The following is a 16,436-nucleotide window of genomic DNA, read 5'->3' as shown; positions in this document are numbered from 1 at the left end:
TGCTTAACCTATCTTTATCCTCTTAACTTACTTTCCTACCTATCTTTGTCATCAGCAAATTTAGTAACCATACCTTCAGCCTAATGGCATTAGTGTGATTCTTGCACAGTGGAGAAGCATTGCTTACCTGCTACGATGTGATTCCACAGGTAATGGTTATTTTCTGCCACTGTGTTGCCATATACCTACACATTTTTGTAGTGCCCCCACTACTACACTGACTTGAACCACTTTTTATGATGACCAAAGATGCAGCACAGGTTCCACTGCTACAACTTAAGCTAAACTAGCTATGGCTTGCTATCAGCGGCAGCTGGGAAGACAAGTTGTTGCTTTGCACGACAAGTTGTTGCTTTGCACGACAAGTTGTTGCTTTGCACGACAAGTTGTTGCTTTGCACGACAAGTTGTTGCTTTGCACGACAAGTTGTTGCTTTGCACGACAAGTTGTTGCTTTGCACGACAAGTTGTTGCTTTGCACGACAAGTTGTTGCTTTGCACGACAAGTTGTTGCTTTGCACGACAAGTTGTTGCTTTGCACGACAAGTTGTTGCTTTGCACGACAAGTTGTTGCTTTGCACGACAAGTTGTTGCTTTGCACGACAAGTTGTTGCTTTGCACGACAAGTTGTTGCTTTGCACGACAAGTTGTTGCTTTGCACGACAAGTTGTTGCTTTGCACGACAAGTTGTTGCTTTGCACGACAAGTTGTTGCTTTGCACGACAAGTTGTTGCTTTGCACGACAAGTTAACTGACGGTGATTCTTCTATCTCAAATATATGTCCAATAGCAACAGATCAGCTAACTCTGCAAACGTCAGCTATTGAACCTACCTAGTATGTATGACTCAACTATTGGTTGTATAACCTTATTTAGCTGTTAAATGCTAGGGGATTTCCACAGTAACTTCATTGTAGTGTTAATGTAAGCCTCCTTGAGTTACTAATATATATACTTAAACACCATGGAGAACTCATTAATGTCTGAAGTTTAACGGCAGGATGGATTGTGTGAACTAGATGTTTTGGAAATATAAGTTTTCAGATGTCGTCTGAACACATGAAACTATAAATGATGTTTCTCAGTTTAGTTCAAATTTACCGGTCTGTCATTGTGACTGTAGCATTAAACAGCAGATCACGTAAAAGGATGTTTAAGCCAGCACACATTAACAATGTTGTTTAAATCCCAGATGCATATCACATCAAAACATAAAGTGTAAATATTAATACATTTATAATTTGGCATTTCCTGTACTATACTTAACAGTTAAATAACTACAAATGTTTGAAACATTCAATACAAGTTGACAGTAAAGTATACATAAGTATTCAATGTTTTATTTTCAATAAACTTCAGCTTCTGCGGTTTATGGTTAGAATTTTAAGTTCACAGAAGTTCATGTTTAGTCTGAGCAAAGAGAGCATCTGGGAACTACTTAAAAATGAATTGCGCAGTGATTAAACTCTTCTGATATAATGTTGTCTTTCAGCGAATTCGATCAACGGTGGATGAGAAAGAACAGAAACAGCTTTTGATGGATCTGGATGTTGTAATGAGGAGTAGTGATTGTCCATATATTGTTCAGTTTTATGGAGCGCTCTTCAGAGAGGTGAGAGAAATGAGAAAATTATCTATTTGAAGCATCAAAATGCAGTTGGGGATCTAACTATCAGTTCAGTATACGCAGCTCAATTGAATTGATATTCAAGCTAAACTTTTTAAGTGCAGTGACTGAAAAACTTGTACAGAATATATAGTTACATTATAAAGCTTGGTTTAGAGTAAGGACTGCTTGTAATTTTAAAGAAAAAAGCTCAGTGACAGCAACTGTCCTCCTACTTTGAACTTCAAATATTAGGCAACAAGCAACAAAGTATTGCAAGACCACAATAGGTCAGTCTGTATCTGTAAAAAGAAAAGAATGATTCATATTTCTGTTCCCAAAAGGAACTTTCCAGATCTGGGGCAGCATGGTGGCACAGTGGTTATCACTAGCACCAGGGATCCAAGTTCAATTCCGGCCTTGGGCCACTGTCTGTGTGGAGTTTACACATTCCCCCCGTGTCTGTGTGGGTTTTCTTCGGGTGCTCCGGTTTCCTCCCACACTCCAAACATGTGCAGGTTAGGTAGATTGGCCAGGGTAAATGGATGGGGATAGGGTGGAGGGGAGGGCCTGGGTGGGATGCTCTTTTGAGAGTCAGTGAAGACTCGGTGAGGTGAATGTTCATTTTCTGCACTGCAGGGATTCTATGAAGTAAAGATTGACAAACGTAGGGAGAAAGCAGACTGTTCAGTTGATATACAAGAGCACATCAGTGAGAAAAGGATGGACATGAATCCATGTGCAAATAACTGAGAGTGAGAGGCCCCCACTGATAAATGGCAGTAAAATGGAGAAAACGGGTGGAAACAAGCAAGAAAGTTTGTAGGAGCTGTTGGGCTGAATTGCCTCAGCTTTGGAGTAATCTGACTGAGGGTGGATTTTATTCTGTACTGGCCATCTAAGCATTGTGGCAATTTTCTCAAGGTTTATTTGCTGCTTTCCTCCCAACTATTTTGGCACCAAGTGATTTTAAACCTCCACCTCAATCCATTGTGTTCTCTTTCCTCTATGTTCACTGGCCTCCTACCCCCCCTTAATTGTTCCCTCCCTAAACTCCGCAGTCCATCCTCATAGCCAACTGCTTGACTTTGCCATTTCACGTGGTTTTGCGACTCCCATTGTATCAGTCACATATATGGTCATCTCTGATCACTATTTTGTATTGGTCCCAAAACCTTCCTCCTCCCTTGGCCTGCCTGTTGGAAAATCTATCCCAGTCGCTCATAACTGCACTTATAAAATCCCAACTGTCTAACCATTGCTCCTCCATTCAGCACGCCAGTTCTGAAACACCAATCTGCTCAGTCATACCCTTACCCCCACCTCCACACTCAATACCCTTATGCCCATTAAAAGCATCGTTTCCACCATCCTGTCACTGAGGGCTTCCCTCACATCTACCCCTTCACCGTGGTGATGACTTGTCATCACCCATCCCCTGCCGGGAACCTCCCTGGTCACCTCCCCCCGCCCCCCCAAACCCTTCATCCCATCCTAAATCCATCTCCTCTGTCTCCTCCATCCTCAACACCAAGAACAGCTCATCAATTTCTTAGTCACAAGATTGAGCATCTGATTAACTGCCTCGTGCCATTTTCCCCTCGGACCTAGTTTTGAATCCGTGTCTGTCTGTCTATCTCATCTTGTGCCCTCTCCAAGATTGCCCTTGAGATCCATGTTCTTCTGTCTCAATCATATTACAAATATACTACTGTCTGCCCAACTTCTATTCCTGGCTTAAAAACAGAAAATGCTGGAAATATTCAGCTACCCTCTGAAATGGTCTAGCAAGCTATTCAGTTGTATCAGGTCTGGCAACATCTGTGGAGAGAGAATTAGAGTTAATGTTCAGGCCTCTGGCCTTTCTTTCTGTTTATATTTGAGGTTTCCAGTGTCCACAATATTTTGCTTCCATTCCTGGCTCCCATGTGAGCTGGTATTAAAGTTTCTCTCTCAGATTCTGTCCCCATCTCCTTCAAATCTGCCATCGCACTTATTCACAAAAAATCAACCCTTGATCCCTCCTTCATTTCAAGCTACCATTCCGAACTCTTTCCTTTCAATACCTTAAATGTTTCAACACCTCCCAAATTTGTGCCCATATTTTTCTGAATTCTATATTTGAATCCCTCCAATTAGGTTTCTGTCCCCGCCACAATACTGAATCAGCACTTAACATGGGCGTTGCTGGCTGCCCAGCATTTATTGCCCATCCCCCGATGTCCTTGAGCGATTGATACAACTGAATGGCTTGCTAGGCCATTTCAAAGGGCAGTTGAGAGTCGACCACATTGCTGTGGCTCTAGAATCATGTGTAGGCCAAACTAGATAAGGATGGCAGATTTCCTTCCCTAAAGGACATTAGTGAACCAGATAGGTTTTTCCGACAATGGTTTTATGATCATCAGTAGATTTTTAATTCCAGAGGTGTTTTTTAATTCAATTCCTCCCCATCTGCCGTGGCAGGACTTGAACCCAGTTCCCCAGAACGTTAGCTGAGTTTCTGGATTAATAGTGTCGCAATAATACCACTAGACCTTTGCCTCCCAAGAAACAGCTTGTCTGAAATCCAGTACTAGATGATCAGAAAATTCTTCCATTTAAATATTGAGAAGACCAAAGCCATTTTTGTTTGGTGCCAGAAATGTGACTGTCTCGGCACCATCTCCATCAGTCTTCCTGGAAATTCTGAACCAGACATTTTGTAACCTTGGTGTTGTATTTGACTTCAACAAACTTTTGACCACACATCTATGCAATTGCTAAGACTGCCTATTTCTATCACCAAAACATTGCCGAATTCTGCCCCTGCCTCAGCTCATCTGCTGCTAAAACCCTCATCCATGCCTTTTTAAATTCTAGACTTGACTGTTCCAACACACTCCTGGCCAGCCTCCCACATTCTATCCTGCATAAGCTTGAGGCCATCCAAACCTCTGCTGCATGAGACCTATCTAGCTCCAAACCCTGTTTGCTTATCACTACCCGCTTGCTGACCTAGACTGTCTTCCTGTTAAACAGTGCGTCAATTTTAAAATGCATCCTTCCTTTCAAACCCCACCAGGAACTCGCCTCTTTCTAATTCTGTAATCTCCGCCACCCCCTAATTCTGATCTCTTGAACATTCCGATTTATATTGATCCCCCATTCTTGGCTATGCCTTCAGACAATGAAGCCTTAAGCCCTGGAATTCCCAGCTCCCCATCTCCCCGGCCAAATAAAAGCAACTTCTCCTTGCTTTAGGGCATTCCTTAAAACTGAGCTCTTTGACCAAGTTTTTGGTCATCTGCCTTGAAACCTCCTTATTTGATTTCTTCCATGTTAATGTTGAATTTGTGTTGCAATGAAATGCATGCTTTAAAAAGTTGATAATTAAGCACTGGTGTCACCAAATTGCGGAAGGATTAGGGAATCATTGTATACGTATATAAACCAGTTTACGGAGTGTCTGTGACTTTGCTGTCTTGGTAATAAACCTGTTTTAAGGTACAGGCCAACGTCAGACTCTTCAAAATACAATTATTGGAATTAACGTTCCATTAGAGGCAGCTACATTATTTTCAGTGCTCAGTATCATTTGCTTGCTACCCTTGTGAAGCACCTTGGGATGTTTTATTACATTGAAGCACTTTGGATAAATACAAGTTGCTGAATTGAAAATGTTGGAATCACAGCGGATACATCAATCTCGTGCAGCAGACTGATGCCAACAGCACAGACAGATTCTCTACCCTTCTGCTACGACCCTCTCGAGTAATGTCCTGAGAGTATATGTGCAGAATGTCAATCTGCCTTCCCACCTCCTTCCCTGGACACAATCCCACATCAACAGCACCAAAGTTGCTGTTCATTCAGTTGGGTTGCAAAATGCCCAGCAGAAAGGTAAAATAATATTTCTAAATCTTACTTGATGTTTGTGACGATCTTGGTATCGGAGATGAAAGATTGAGGCTGGAGTAGGAATGGGAAGGTAAGTTGAAGTGCTGAGATATGGGGAGATGGGAATCACTTAGAGACAGAATGGAGAAACTTGGGGTAAATGGTCACCCTTAGCTCGCCAATTGTTATCCCACAGATTGTAGTTCAGTCTAGACATGTATCTTGTCTGATCATGTACTTGGCTCAGAATAATGTAGCCATCACACTGATAACTTTTTTGATCAGAAATAAGATAATAAATAGTATCAGCTTTGCATTGAAAAGGTAACTGAATTCTAAATAATAATTTGGGTACAGATGTAAGCCTGCATCCATACAATATTCCTCCATTGTTTTATCCTCACATTGACTGTTTGCAGCTGAAACTAACGTAAAGGCAACTTGTTTTAAATTTCCAACGTTTGCCAGATTGCTTGTGTTTTTCATAGCTGTAAAGAGCCAAGAAAGCTAGGTCACCAGCATTTGGCTGTTAAAATAGCTGTGAACCTGCATTTTAGCATTGAACAACGCTCTTCTTTCTTCCAGTTTGACAGCAGAGTGAAATATGCAGTGAACGATGACTTGCACTGCTCTAAAAGGAGAAACCAATTAAACCAATGACTGCAGTCGAACTGCAACAAGATTGTCCTTAGTGGCAATTGTAATAGTTTAAGTACATTAACTGGATTTTTTCTCATTATTAGAGCCGTCAACACTAACTTAAATTATTGGGCCTTTCTAATTACATTACTTCTAACGTTTTCTATTCCTTGCAACCAACCCTAGTTCTGTCTCCAAGTGAAAGATCAATTCTCTGTTGAAGTAGGTGACCCAAACAGCTATTGTGATATCTGATTTCTTCAAGAAGATGCTGATGCATTATTTTCAATCTTGAGCATCTATTTGGAGAGATTAATATACTGCGTTTCTACAGTAATGGATAACCTATCTTGTTTGTCTCCATGAAGGGATAACTTTCCACAGTCAGTTCCCAGATCAAAAAAGCCATGGAGCTCTGAGCAAAACAGAATTACTGTTGGAAGATTGACTAATTATTAATTGTTTTTATTAGGGCGATTGTTGGATATGCATGGAGCTCATGTCTACCTCATTTGACAAATTCTACAAATATGTATATGGTGCATTAGATGATGTTATCCCAGAGGAGATCTTAGGCAAAATCACATTAGCTGTAAGTAACTTGATGCATTTTGTTAATAGCAGTTACCTGTTAGTATTTATAGTTCCATGATGAAATATGACATGATTGCAACAATTTATAGTAAATTAATTTTACTGCTAGTTAGCGTCTGCCTAAACTTTAGTTTTCTGGGAAAATGGTTTGAATCCCTAGGCAACATTTTTGTTTATGGAAATAAAAAGGCTTACCAATAATGAATAGGTTTGTCAGTGGTTAATTCCTGGTGTTGCAATGACTTTTCACTAATACCATGTCCAGTTACTGGCTGAATTTGCTCTGATTAGCTACTCCAACTTGCTCACTCTAACTGGTGAAATTATTTTGCAAATTGTAATCATCTTGCACATGAAAGTGTTAATCTCCTTGAGCTAAAGTCTTGGGGAAAATTTTAGATTTATTTTATCTTGATCAAAGAGAACATTTAACTGACCGAAGTTTGAGCATCCAGTTGGTCCTTTTGAGATTTAATATTCTGATCCTGGTTCAAAACATGAATGAAATGTCTTTGGCTTGAGAAATAGGAATATGATAAAGTTGCTTTGTTGCTTGTCAGACTCTCCATAACTGCTTTGATAATGCATAGTCAATGTTGGTGCTACAGACTTCTCACTGAATAACTTCATTTTGTTAGAAGTTACTTTTTAACTTTAGTTTGCTGTGGAACTTGCTATTCTACTTTTTTATGGCAGTTTAAATATTTTCATAAACAATCATGTTCTCTCCGTGATTTTCATGTGCATTCATGGAGATATGAGGTAAACATTTTTGGATAAAACTATTTCTGCTTTATTTAATTCTCACCCTTTAGTTTATCAGCGATGCATTTTATGGACAAACTGCACTACTAGCATCACCAATCATTGTATTAATGTATATTTATATTTAATTATATTTTTAAATATATATATATATATCCATGTCTTGTTGGATGATTTGAAAAAGTTTCAAGCTTTTTGAAGCATTGGTGCAACAAATCTAGTAATTTGCAGAAACAGTTTTCCTCTCTTTTTAACTGGAGGAGAGATAGTGACTTTGAAAGAAACTTAATATTCCAATGCCTGTATTGAAATGGGTAATTTAGAGAATTTTTGGTAGTCTTTTCCAGCTAGATTTGGTAGTTTGAGAAAGGTTTTCTTTATATGAAAGACATTTCTCGAAAAAAACATAAATTGCTTATTTTCGCAATAGTGACTTTATTAAATCTGGTGGGAAATTAGATCCTGCTGCCTCTATCTTTCAACTTGCGGCACCAGGCACTATTATGGTTCATGCCAATTGGAATTGTTTGCAGCCTGAATGTAGTTTCTCTATAACCAGTCTGCATAAAGTTTCCATGCATCTGTTTTTTTTCCAGACTGTGAAAGCACTTAACTACTTAAAAGAGAACTTGAAAATAATTCACCGAGGTAAGAGTCCGAGCTGTTTAAGTAAACAAAAAAATTATATTTTGAAATCTAGTTTTTGTCAGCATTTATCAAAATATGCATGGTTAGCATAATACATAATAAACATTCTAATTAATGTGTTCTTTTATATGGTAAATACTGGAAGTACACAGTCAGTCATTTACTGTTCTGATATCAAAGGATATTCACTTGTTTGGTACAATTATCAAAATTAAGACCTGTCATGAGCTATCAACTTTGTTTCAAAGTTAAGTTGATTTCCAGCTGAGGAAGAGACAGTACAAGACCAAATCTGCCATTTTCTTTGTGGGTGCTCTGCAGCTGTGCATTCTGGCCCATATGTTGATTATGTAACAGTGACAGGCATGTAGGACTCTCTATTACATCTGTCATTCCAATTGCTGGAGGATGTTAGAACACCCTAGTTAAAGATACTTCAACAACTCTAACAAAGTTGTTTTTTTAAAAAAATGGACATTTCTAAAATGATGAGTACATCAAAAAAGAATTCAAAATTTTGGGTGTTGTGTTAATAATCATTAATAGCATGTCCCCTCTGCCTTGTCCTACTGGTGCCTGTGAGCTAGTTCTCTGATGTGTCAGCATTCATGATTTAAATTTTTAAAATTGCCAAGTCCACAGAGCAAAAGATAGATATGAATATCGCGGATGTGATCAGATAATTCAGCATAGCGTGTAGATTGTAAAATTTATAAACTGATGTGATGCAGTTATGTGAATTGGCTATTTTCAGAGTCTGGAGAAGCTCAGATTTTATAATTCACTTAGTATGGATTTTGCATTGCTATTAGAAGCATATTATATATATTACCTGCTTCCACTGGATATTTGAATAACTGTATCTCTTGTCTTTGACGCAAAGGGATTTTCATCCCTTTGCAGGAAGTCTTGTGTTCTTGGTAAAATATGGTGATTTTATTGCATTATATTAACATGTTTGGTTTGACTTTGTTGCAGATATCAAGCCTTCCAATATTCTTATGGACAGGAATGGCAATATTAAGCTCTGTGATTTTGGTATTAGTGGACAACTAGTAGACTCTATTGCCAAAACAAGGGATGCAGGATGCCGACCATACATGGCAGTAAGGCAGTAGTGTTTGCTTTTCAGTTGTTTTGCTCACCAATCTGCTGAAGTTTGAACTATGCAAATGTTTTGTGATTTCAAACATGTAGTCGGTGTTCCGAAAAGAAAATCCTTGTAATTAAAGGATGTTTGAAATATTTAAAAAGCCATAACAGGTGATGCCTTGTAAAATTACAAAACTTCTAAGCCTTGTCCCAATGTTTCGGGGAATTTGTAATCCGTAATCTATGTAATGTCTATTTCCAGTGATATGGAAAGTAAGGATTTAATCATCAATACAGCAGATTTGCAAGATTGTGTGTTTGTGGAGGGTTTACTGCAAGAGCCGTTAACGGTAATAGCTGCTTTTGTGGCTCTGACAATGAGTATGTTGCAGGTTTGTTTGAGGAAAATCATTTGTTGCATGGCTTAAAGATAAACTGTCACGTAAAAAAACAAATGTTCTTGCCAGCACTTCTATCTACCATAGTTTGTTATCTGTAGGCTTGGAAAGTTGGTAACTTAATAAATGAAGAGTAATTTGTCAACCTGTGATTATATGGGCGGAATATTGTTGTTTTAAAAAACTCTATCTGCCATGTGAAATCTTCTGCTCAAATTCTGCAATAACCATTTCCTCCTTTAAAGGCCCATTTAAAGGCAAATTATTATTTAAATAGAGATACTGCAGAAGGCTGTAAACCACAGGGACCTGGGGGCCCTTGCTCATGAAGCCCAGGAAGCTAGCAAACAGGTGCAAAACGTAGTAAGGAAGGCAAACGGAATGCAAGTTTTTATTTCAAGGGGGCTGGAATATAAAAGTAGAGGGGTTGCTGCAACTATATAAGGTATAAGTGAGGCCACATTTAGAATGCTGTACAGTTTGGGTTCCCTTATTTTAAAAAGATATATTATCATTGGGGACAATACAGATGAGGTTTATGAGGTTAATCCTGGTTGTAGAGGGACTGCCATATGAGGAAAGATTAAACAGGTTGGGCCTGTACTCCTTGGAGTTCATAAGAACGAGAGGTGTTATGATATGAGGGTGACACAATGGCTAGCACAGCTGCCTCTCAGCGCCAGGGACCCGGGGTGATTCTAGCCTTGGGTGACTCTCTTTGTGGGGTTTGTACATTCTCTCTGTATCTGCAGGGTTTCCTCTGGGTGCTCCGGTTTCCTCCCACATGATGTGCAGATTAGGTAGATTGGCCATGCTGAATTTCTCCTTCGAGTCCCAAGATCTGTAGGTTGGGAGGATTTGCAGGGTAAATACGTGGAGTTATGGGGATAGGGCCTGAGATAGATCTCTGTTGGAGACTCGGTGCAGACTTGTTGGACTGAATGACCGCCTTCTGCACTGTAGTGATTTTGAGAAACATACAAGATTCTTAGGGGATTAGAGTGTAAATGTTGGGAGGATGTTTCCACCCATGGAAAAATGTAGGATCAGTGATTTTTTCCAAAAGATGAATAGCTTTTAAGAAACTTAAAAACTGAATAACTTGGAAATATTCAGGTGAAGCAGCATCTCAGTTGAGAGAAATAGTTAATGTTTCAAGTTAGTGCCCTTTCAGCAGAACTGGAAGAAGTTGGAGATGCAGCAGTTTTAAGAAAGTGAAGGAGGTCTGTGATGACGTGGAAGGCAGGAATAAATGATAAAGGAATGATGGTGTAATAGAAAAGAGGGTATTGTTGGGACGAGTAAGATGAGTATCGAGGAGCAGTAAATGGCAACAGCAGAACCATTATCATGTCTGAAAAATAGCGGCAGTGGTCATGACCTAAAGTTAGTGAATTCGCTGTCACATTAGGAGTTTGTGAAGTGCTTAATTGAGTAAGATGCTGTTCCTCAAACTTCTGTTAACGTTGGCTGGAACAGTATACGAACAGGAGACGAAGAACAGAGGACAAAGAATTAAAATGGCAAACAACCAGAGGCCTGAGTCAGACTTGTGGACTGAATGCAAGTCTTTGGCAAAGCAATTATCTAGTCTGTGTTTTGCCAGCTCATTGTGGAGGAGAATGAATTGAGAGTAGAAAATACAGTATACCAAATTGAAATAAAAGTAAATTGTTGGATCATCTGGGAGGACTATTTGGGGTCCTAAATGGTGGAATGAGTGAAGGAGAAAGGGTTGGTGTTATCTCTCCTATGCTTGCACGAGAAGATGCTGTCAAAAAAGGAGCAAATATTGTGCGTGATAGAAGAGTGGACCAGATGTGTCTCAGGGAACAGCTGCTTTGGAATACTGATTGGAGAGGAAGATGAGCTTGGTGCAGGCATGGCACAGAATGATCTACTGAATGTGGAATCTGGTATGAACAAGCTTGGCCCTACTGTGGTTCTGGGGAGGGGAGGATGTGCATGAAATAAGGCAGACACAGTCAAGGCCCTGTCCCCTGAATGGAGGGGAATCTGCAATTAAGGGAAGAGGAAGACTTATTTGAAGACAAAATCAAACATAAAGTTTTTAGTGGAAGTGAGGTGAGAGGAAAAGTAACCAAGGTAGCTATTGGAATTGGTTTTTCTAGTAGATGGTGGTTGACAGCCTATCCCAGAAATGGAGATAAAGAAGTCGAGGAAGAGAAGAATTGGAGGTTAACCACGTGAAGGCAAGGGAGAGATAGAAATTGGAAGCAAAGTTGGAGGTTTTCCAGTTATGGGAGAGCAGATAGCTTTAATATTGTCATTATAGTGGAGAAAGGTGAAGGAGACGATGTGAGTATGATGGGAGCAAAGCATGTTCCTTGGTATGTTGATATAGCAAGTAATTAAGAAAGCTAATAGAACCTATAAACTACCAACATTCTTTCTTCTACCCGTTCGTTTTTATTTCCTTCCGAATAAGATCATCATTCCCGCACTCGCCCCAAACTACTCAGATCTTTGAACAGTTGACATGATAGACCACTAACCAATTTCAATACGATCAATTTGCTGCCTCGTGCCGCATTCACAGCTCACCAGCATATATGCAGTTTTTCTCCAGGAAGCATACTGCCAAATCATGAATGCACAATTCTTAAATAATTAGCATGAAATGCTTTGAAGATAAAATTATGTTGCATTTTCTTTGTATAGAAATGTTAGTCTGCACAGAGTGTTAGTAATTGTTTTAACCAGTATAAACCTCATATTTTATAATTGAAAAAATATATATATCTGCATTTTTTTGCATAGAATTGTTTATTTTATACAATTGCTCTTGTTCACACTTTTGCTTTCACTTTAGTTTTAACTAATACTTCCAGCGCACGCACAACTGTCATAAAGCATTCTGAAGCTCAGCATATTATCTCTGCTCTCATTCAAGACATTATGCAAGTATGCACAAAATTGTTGAAACCACAAAATATCACAAACATTTTTATTCATTCATGAGTTGTGGGTATGATCTTGCAGTGCTGACTGACATTATCCATGGTGATGGGTAGTTTATAGTTTGATACTAAGTGGTCTGCTGTGCAACTTCAGAGGCATTGAATAATGTGGCACATCAAAGGTTATTGCAGAAAATAAAAGCTCATGATGTAGAGGGTAACATAGAATAATAGAATCCCTACGGTGCAGAAGCTGGCTATTTGGCACATCTTGTCTGCACCGACTCTCCCAAGGTGCATCATACCCAGACCCTATCTCTGTAATCCCATGTATTTACCCTGCTAATCTCCCTAACCTACACATCTTGGGACAATTTAGCTTGGCCAATCAACCTAACCTGCACATTTTTGAGCATATTGGCTTGGATAGCAGATTAGCTAGCTAACAGGAAGCAGAGTAGGCATGAAAGATTCTTTGTCTGGTCGGCAAGATGGAATGAATGGTGTGCCACAGGGATCAGTGCTGGGGCATCTATAGGTAGGTTAAGTGAGTGGGCAAAGGTCTGGCAAATGGAGTATAATGTGGTGAAATGTGTTCCATTTTGGCAGAGAAATAAAGAAGCACATTAAGTGGAGAGAGACTGTAGAGCTCGGAGATGCGGAAGTGTAGTGCATGAATTGCAAAAAGTCTAGTAATGCAGATACAACAAGTAATTAGGAAGGCTAACAAAGTTATCACCTATTGCTCTATATAAGCGATAGCAGGTAAAGGCAGCAGGTTACCTTCCTTCGAGGTCAATTTATGTAACATTCCAGCAGCATCATGATCATTTGATAACTTTGCTACCATACCTTATATTACGCTTTTTTAAATGACTCATTCACTATCTATATAACTTTCTCTCATATTGTGCTTCACCTCCCCTAGAACAACTGACTGAAATCCACGAGTAATATTTTGGAAGTATTGCATTTCCTGGCATTCTTTCATTTATGACGTAAAGTTTTCTGTTAATTTTACTTTTGATTGAGCCTCCAAATTTATTCTCAAAGGCAGGCTGAGCCGGTGCATTCTTAAGGCAGAGACCTCTCTGCTTTCTATCCAGTTTGTGAGATGCACCTATCCCCAGGTAGCAATCTCCTGTTCATGACTACACAATCCTGAAATTAATTTGCATAGAATATTTTGAAGCTAAAATTACATTGCATTTTCTGCGTGTAGAAATGTGCAACTATGTACAGTGCCGTACCACTGCTAAGATCAGGTCTGAAAATCAATACACTCTTTTGCATTTTGCCCCAAAAATATGAAACCAACTTGGCCTGGCAGCTCTGTCCTGCTAACATTGTGTATTACATAACAAAAGTGTGTTCTTTGTTCTCTGGCTCGTCATGAGAAATGCCATAGGACATTAACTTTCAGATGAAGTGTTGAGCTGATACCCTGTCAAGCAGGCATAAAAGTTCCCATGACACTTTCTGAATTGGAATTTTATTCATCATGAGCTGCTTAATTTTATGACCTGCGGTTTCTTTTCTACATTCATGAGATGAGTGCCATTGGCAAGGCTAGCGTTTATGGCCCATCCTTTTGATATAAATAGAAAAAGTACATTAATAATGTTTTTTAAATCTCCGTGCCGGAGGTGATGTTTGAAGTGATTTAAACCTAAATCCAAGCGAGATTTGAATGATTGCATTCCTCCTGATAGTGATCCAAATTCATTTTAAAAACCTTTGTTTACTGAGATATTTAAACCATTCAAAGATGAAGCAAAATGTATAAAAACTTGAATTCATTTTAAACTTTTAAATATTTTATGGCATGATTTTTTTTTTGCTAATTTATAGAAATTTGTTTTAACTTAGATGCACTGTTCTGTAAGACAACCAGAATTACAACAGAAGGGGTGCTAACAGACCCAAATTGGTCGATGGATTTTGGGATGAAGGCTGACTTGCAGGGTAGAAGTCAGATAGACTGATGACCTGAAAGGGGCAAATCTGAACCCATTTTTGGTGGAACGTTGGGGGGGGGGGGATGTCTTAACCTCAAGGCATCCTAAGGTGTTGTACAACCAGCGAAGTGATCACTGTTATAATGGAGGGAACATTAGCCGATAACCAGGAGGCATAGATTTAAGGTAAGAGACTGGAGATTTAGAGGGGATTTGAGGAAAAGCTGCTTCACCCAGAGGCTGGTGGGAATTTGGCACTCACTGCCTAAAACAGTGGTAGAGATGGAAACCCTCAACATTTAAGAAGCATTGAGCACTTTAAACACCACCGCATACAGGGTTATGGAAAATGGGTTTAGAATACATAGATGCTTGATGGCTAGTGCAGACACGATGGGCTGAAGGACCTCTTTCTGTGCTGTCGAGCTCCATGACTCTGTGGCCATAACAAAGCAATTTGTAGCAGAGCATCTAGAATTAAACAACATTAAACCACCAAAGAAGTAACTTCAACTTATGGTACTCAGTAAACTTGAATTCATCCAAACTGTGCTGCCTGTGCCGTAACTCAGCAAGTTCCATTCCCCTATCACTCTGTGCTCGCTGACCTATATCTTGACTTTAGAATTCTTATCGTTTTTACAAATCCTTCCATGGCCCTTCCCTATGTCTGTAATCTCCTCCAACCTCCAATCCCTATGACATCTGTACTCTAATTCTGGCCTTTTGTGCGTTCCCAATTATAATTGCTTCACCATTGGTGGCTGTGTCTTCAGTTGCCTGGGCCCCAAGCTATGGAATTTTCTTCATACACCTCTCCAACTCTCTATCTCATTTGCCTCCTTTGATATACTTAAAATTTCCCCCTCTGGCCAAGCATTCAGTCATCTGACATAACTCCTATGTGGCTGATTGACATATTTTGTTTTATAATGTTCCTGTGAAGCAACTTGGGATGTTTCATTAGGTTAAAGGTGCATATAAATACAAGTTGTTTTCTTAACCTCAAGACATCCTAAGGTGCTATACAACCAGTGAAGTGATCACTGTTATAATGGAGGGAACGTTGGCTACCAGTTTGCATACGTCCCCAGTTTCCCACAAACGTTAATGAAGTGGATGGCCCAGTAATCTCTGAGAGAAAACTTTTGACCAGGAAACTCGCTTGTTCCTTTTCAAATGGTGCCCTGAGATCTTTAACACTATTGGCAGCATCCTAATGAATAATGCTGTTACGAAAACATCTGGGAATTAATTGAGCCCCAATTTTCTTAAAATGCCAAATACATTAAACATTGTCCAGAAGCATTGCAATTTTCGCTAGGTATAAACCTAGCTTACAAACAGCACAGCAATATTCATTCTGATATGCATGTGTCAAATGCACCTTGCTAGACTAATGGAGCAGCCTTTGGAACTGTACTTAAATATGGATTTGGCTCAAAGGGGAAGAAAGTGAAAACATTCATACGGTTCAGAATGAATTTGCTCTTTGCAGTCAAGGATACTGCAATTTTGCCAAGCTGAGAGCGCAATTAGTGGGAGGGAAGAGGCAAAAACATCCTTGCATCTAACCTAATTTGTTACTTGTGTACTTTATAGACAGCATCTTATCCAATTGTTCATTTTGAGTTTTATTTTCTCTCTTTGAACATTTTAATTAAATCAATTCCTCTTCATTCAGTGGTTTTATAAACTTCAGTTGAATGAGCCTGTTTCTCCAAGATGAATGCTTCTCAGCCTGTTATTGTGGCTAAGATCTAGTTTATTATCCTTTGTGCCTTTCTCTGCAATCTTCTCGTAGAGCCCCAGGGGTATACTTGCATCTGATCACAATAGTGTGTTCTCATGTAACATGGCAAGGAATGCAGGCAACTTTTTTTCCATCCTTTATTTCTTTGCAAGTACTGACTTATTTTGGTGAATGATTTCACTGA

At 39.3% G+C, this 16,436-nt stretch overlaps 1 protein-coding gene across 2 annotated transcripts in view; it reads left to right on the top strand.

The window, feature by feature from the left end:
• Positions 1–16,436, top strand: part of map2k4a (mitogen-activated protein kinase kinase 4a) — a 179,693-nt gene that overhangs the window by 103,586 nt on the left and 59,671 nt on the right. For both annotated transcript variants that reach the window (XM_078225405.1, XM_078225404.1), the window contains 4 exons: positions 1,492–1,611; positions 6,596–6,715; positions 8,079–8,130; positions 9,109–9,236. In XM_078225405.1, coding sequence (XP_078081531.1) covers positions 1,492–1,611; positions 6,596–6,715; positions 8,079–8,130; positions 9,109–9,236 — 420 coding nt within the window. The remainder of the gene's footprint in view (positions 1–1,491; positions 1,612–6,595; positions 6,716–8,078; positions 8,131–9,108; positions 9,237–16,436) is intronic.

The sequence above is a fragment of the Mustelus asterias genome, chromosome 12, assembly GCF_964213995.1.
Source record: "Mustelus asterias chromosome 12, sMusAst1.hap1.1, whole genome shotgun sequence".
Classification (NCBI taxonomy): domain Eukaryota; kingdom Metazoa; phylum Chordata; class Chondrichthyes; order Carcharhiniformes; family Triakidae; genus Mustelus; species Mustelus asterias.
The sequence above is the reverse complement of the archived record's forward strand: the minus strand, read 5'-3'. Positions and strand labels throughout refer to the sequence as shown.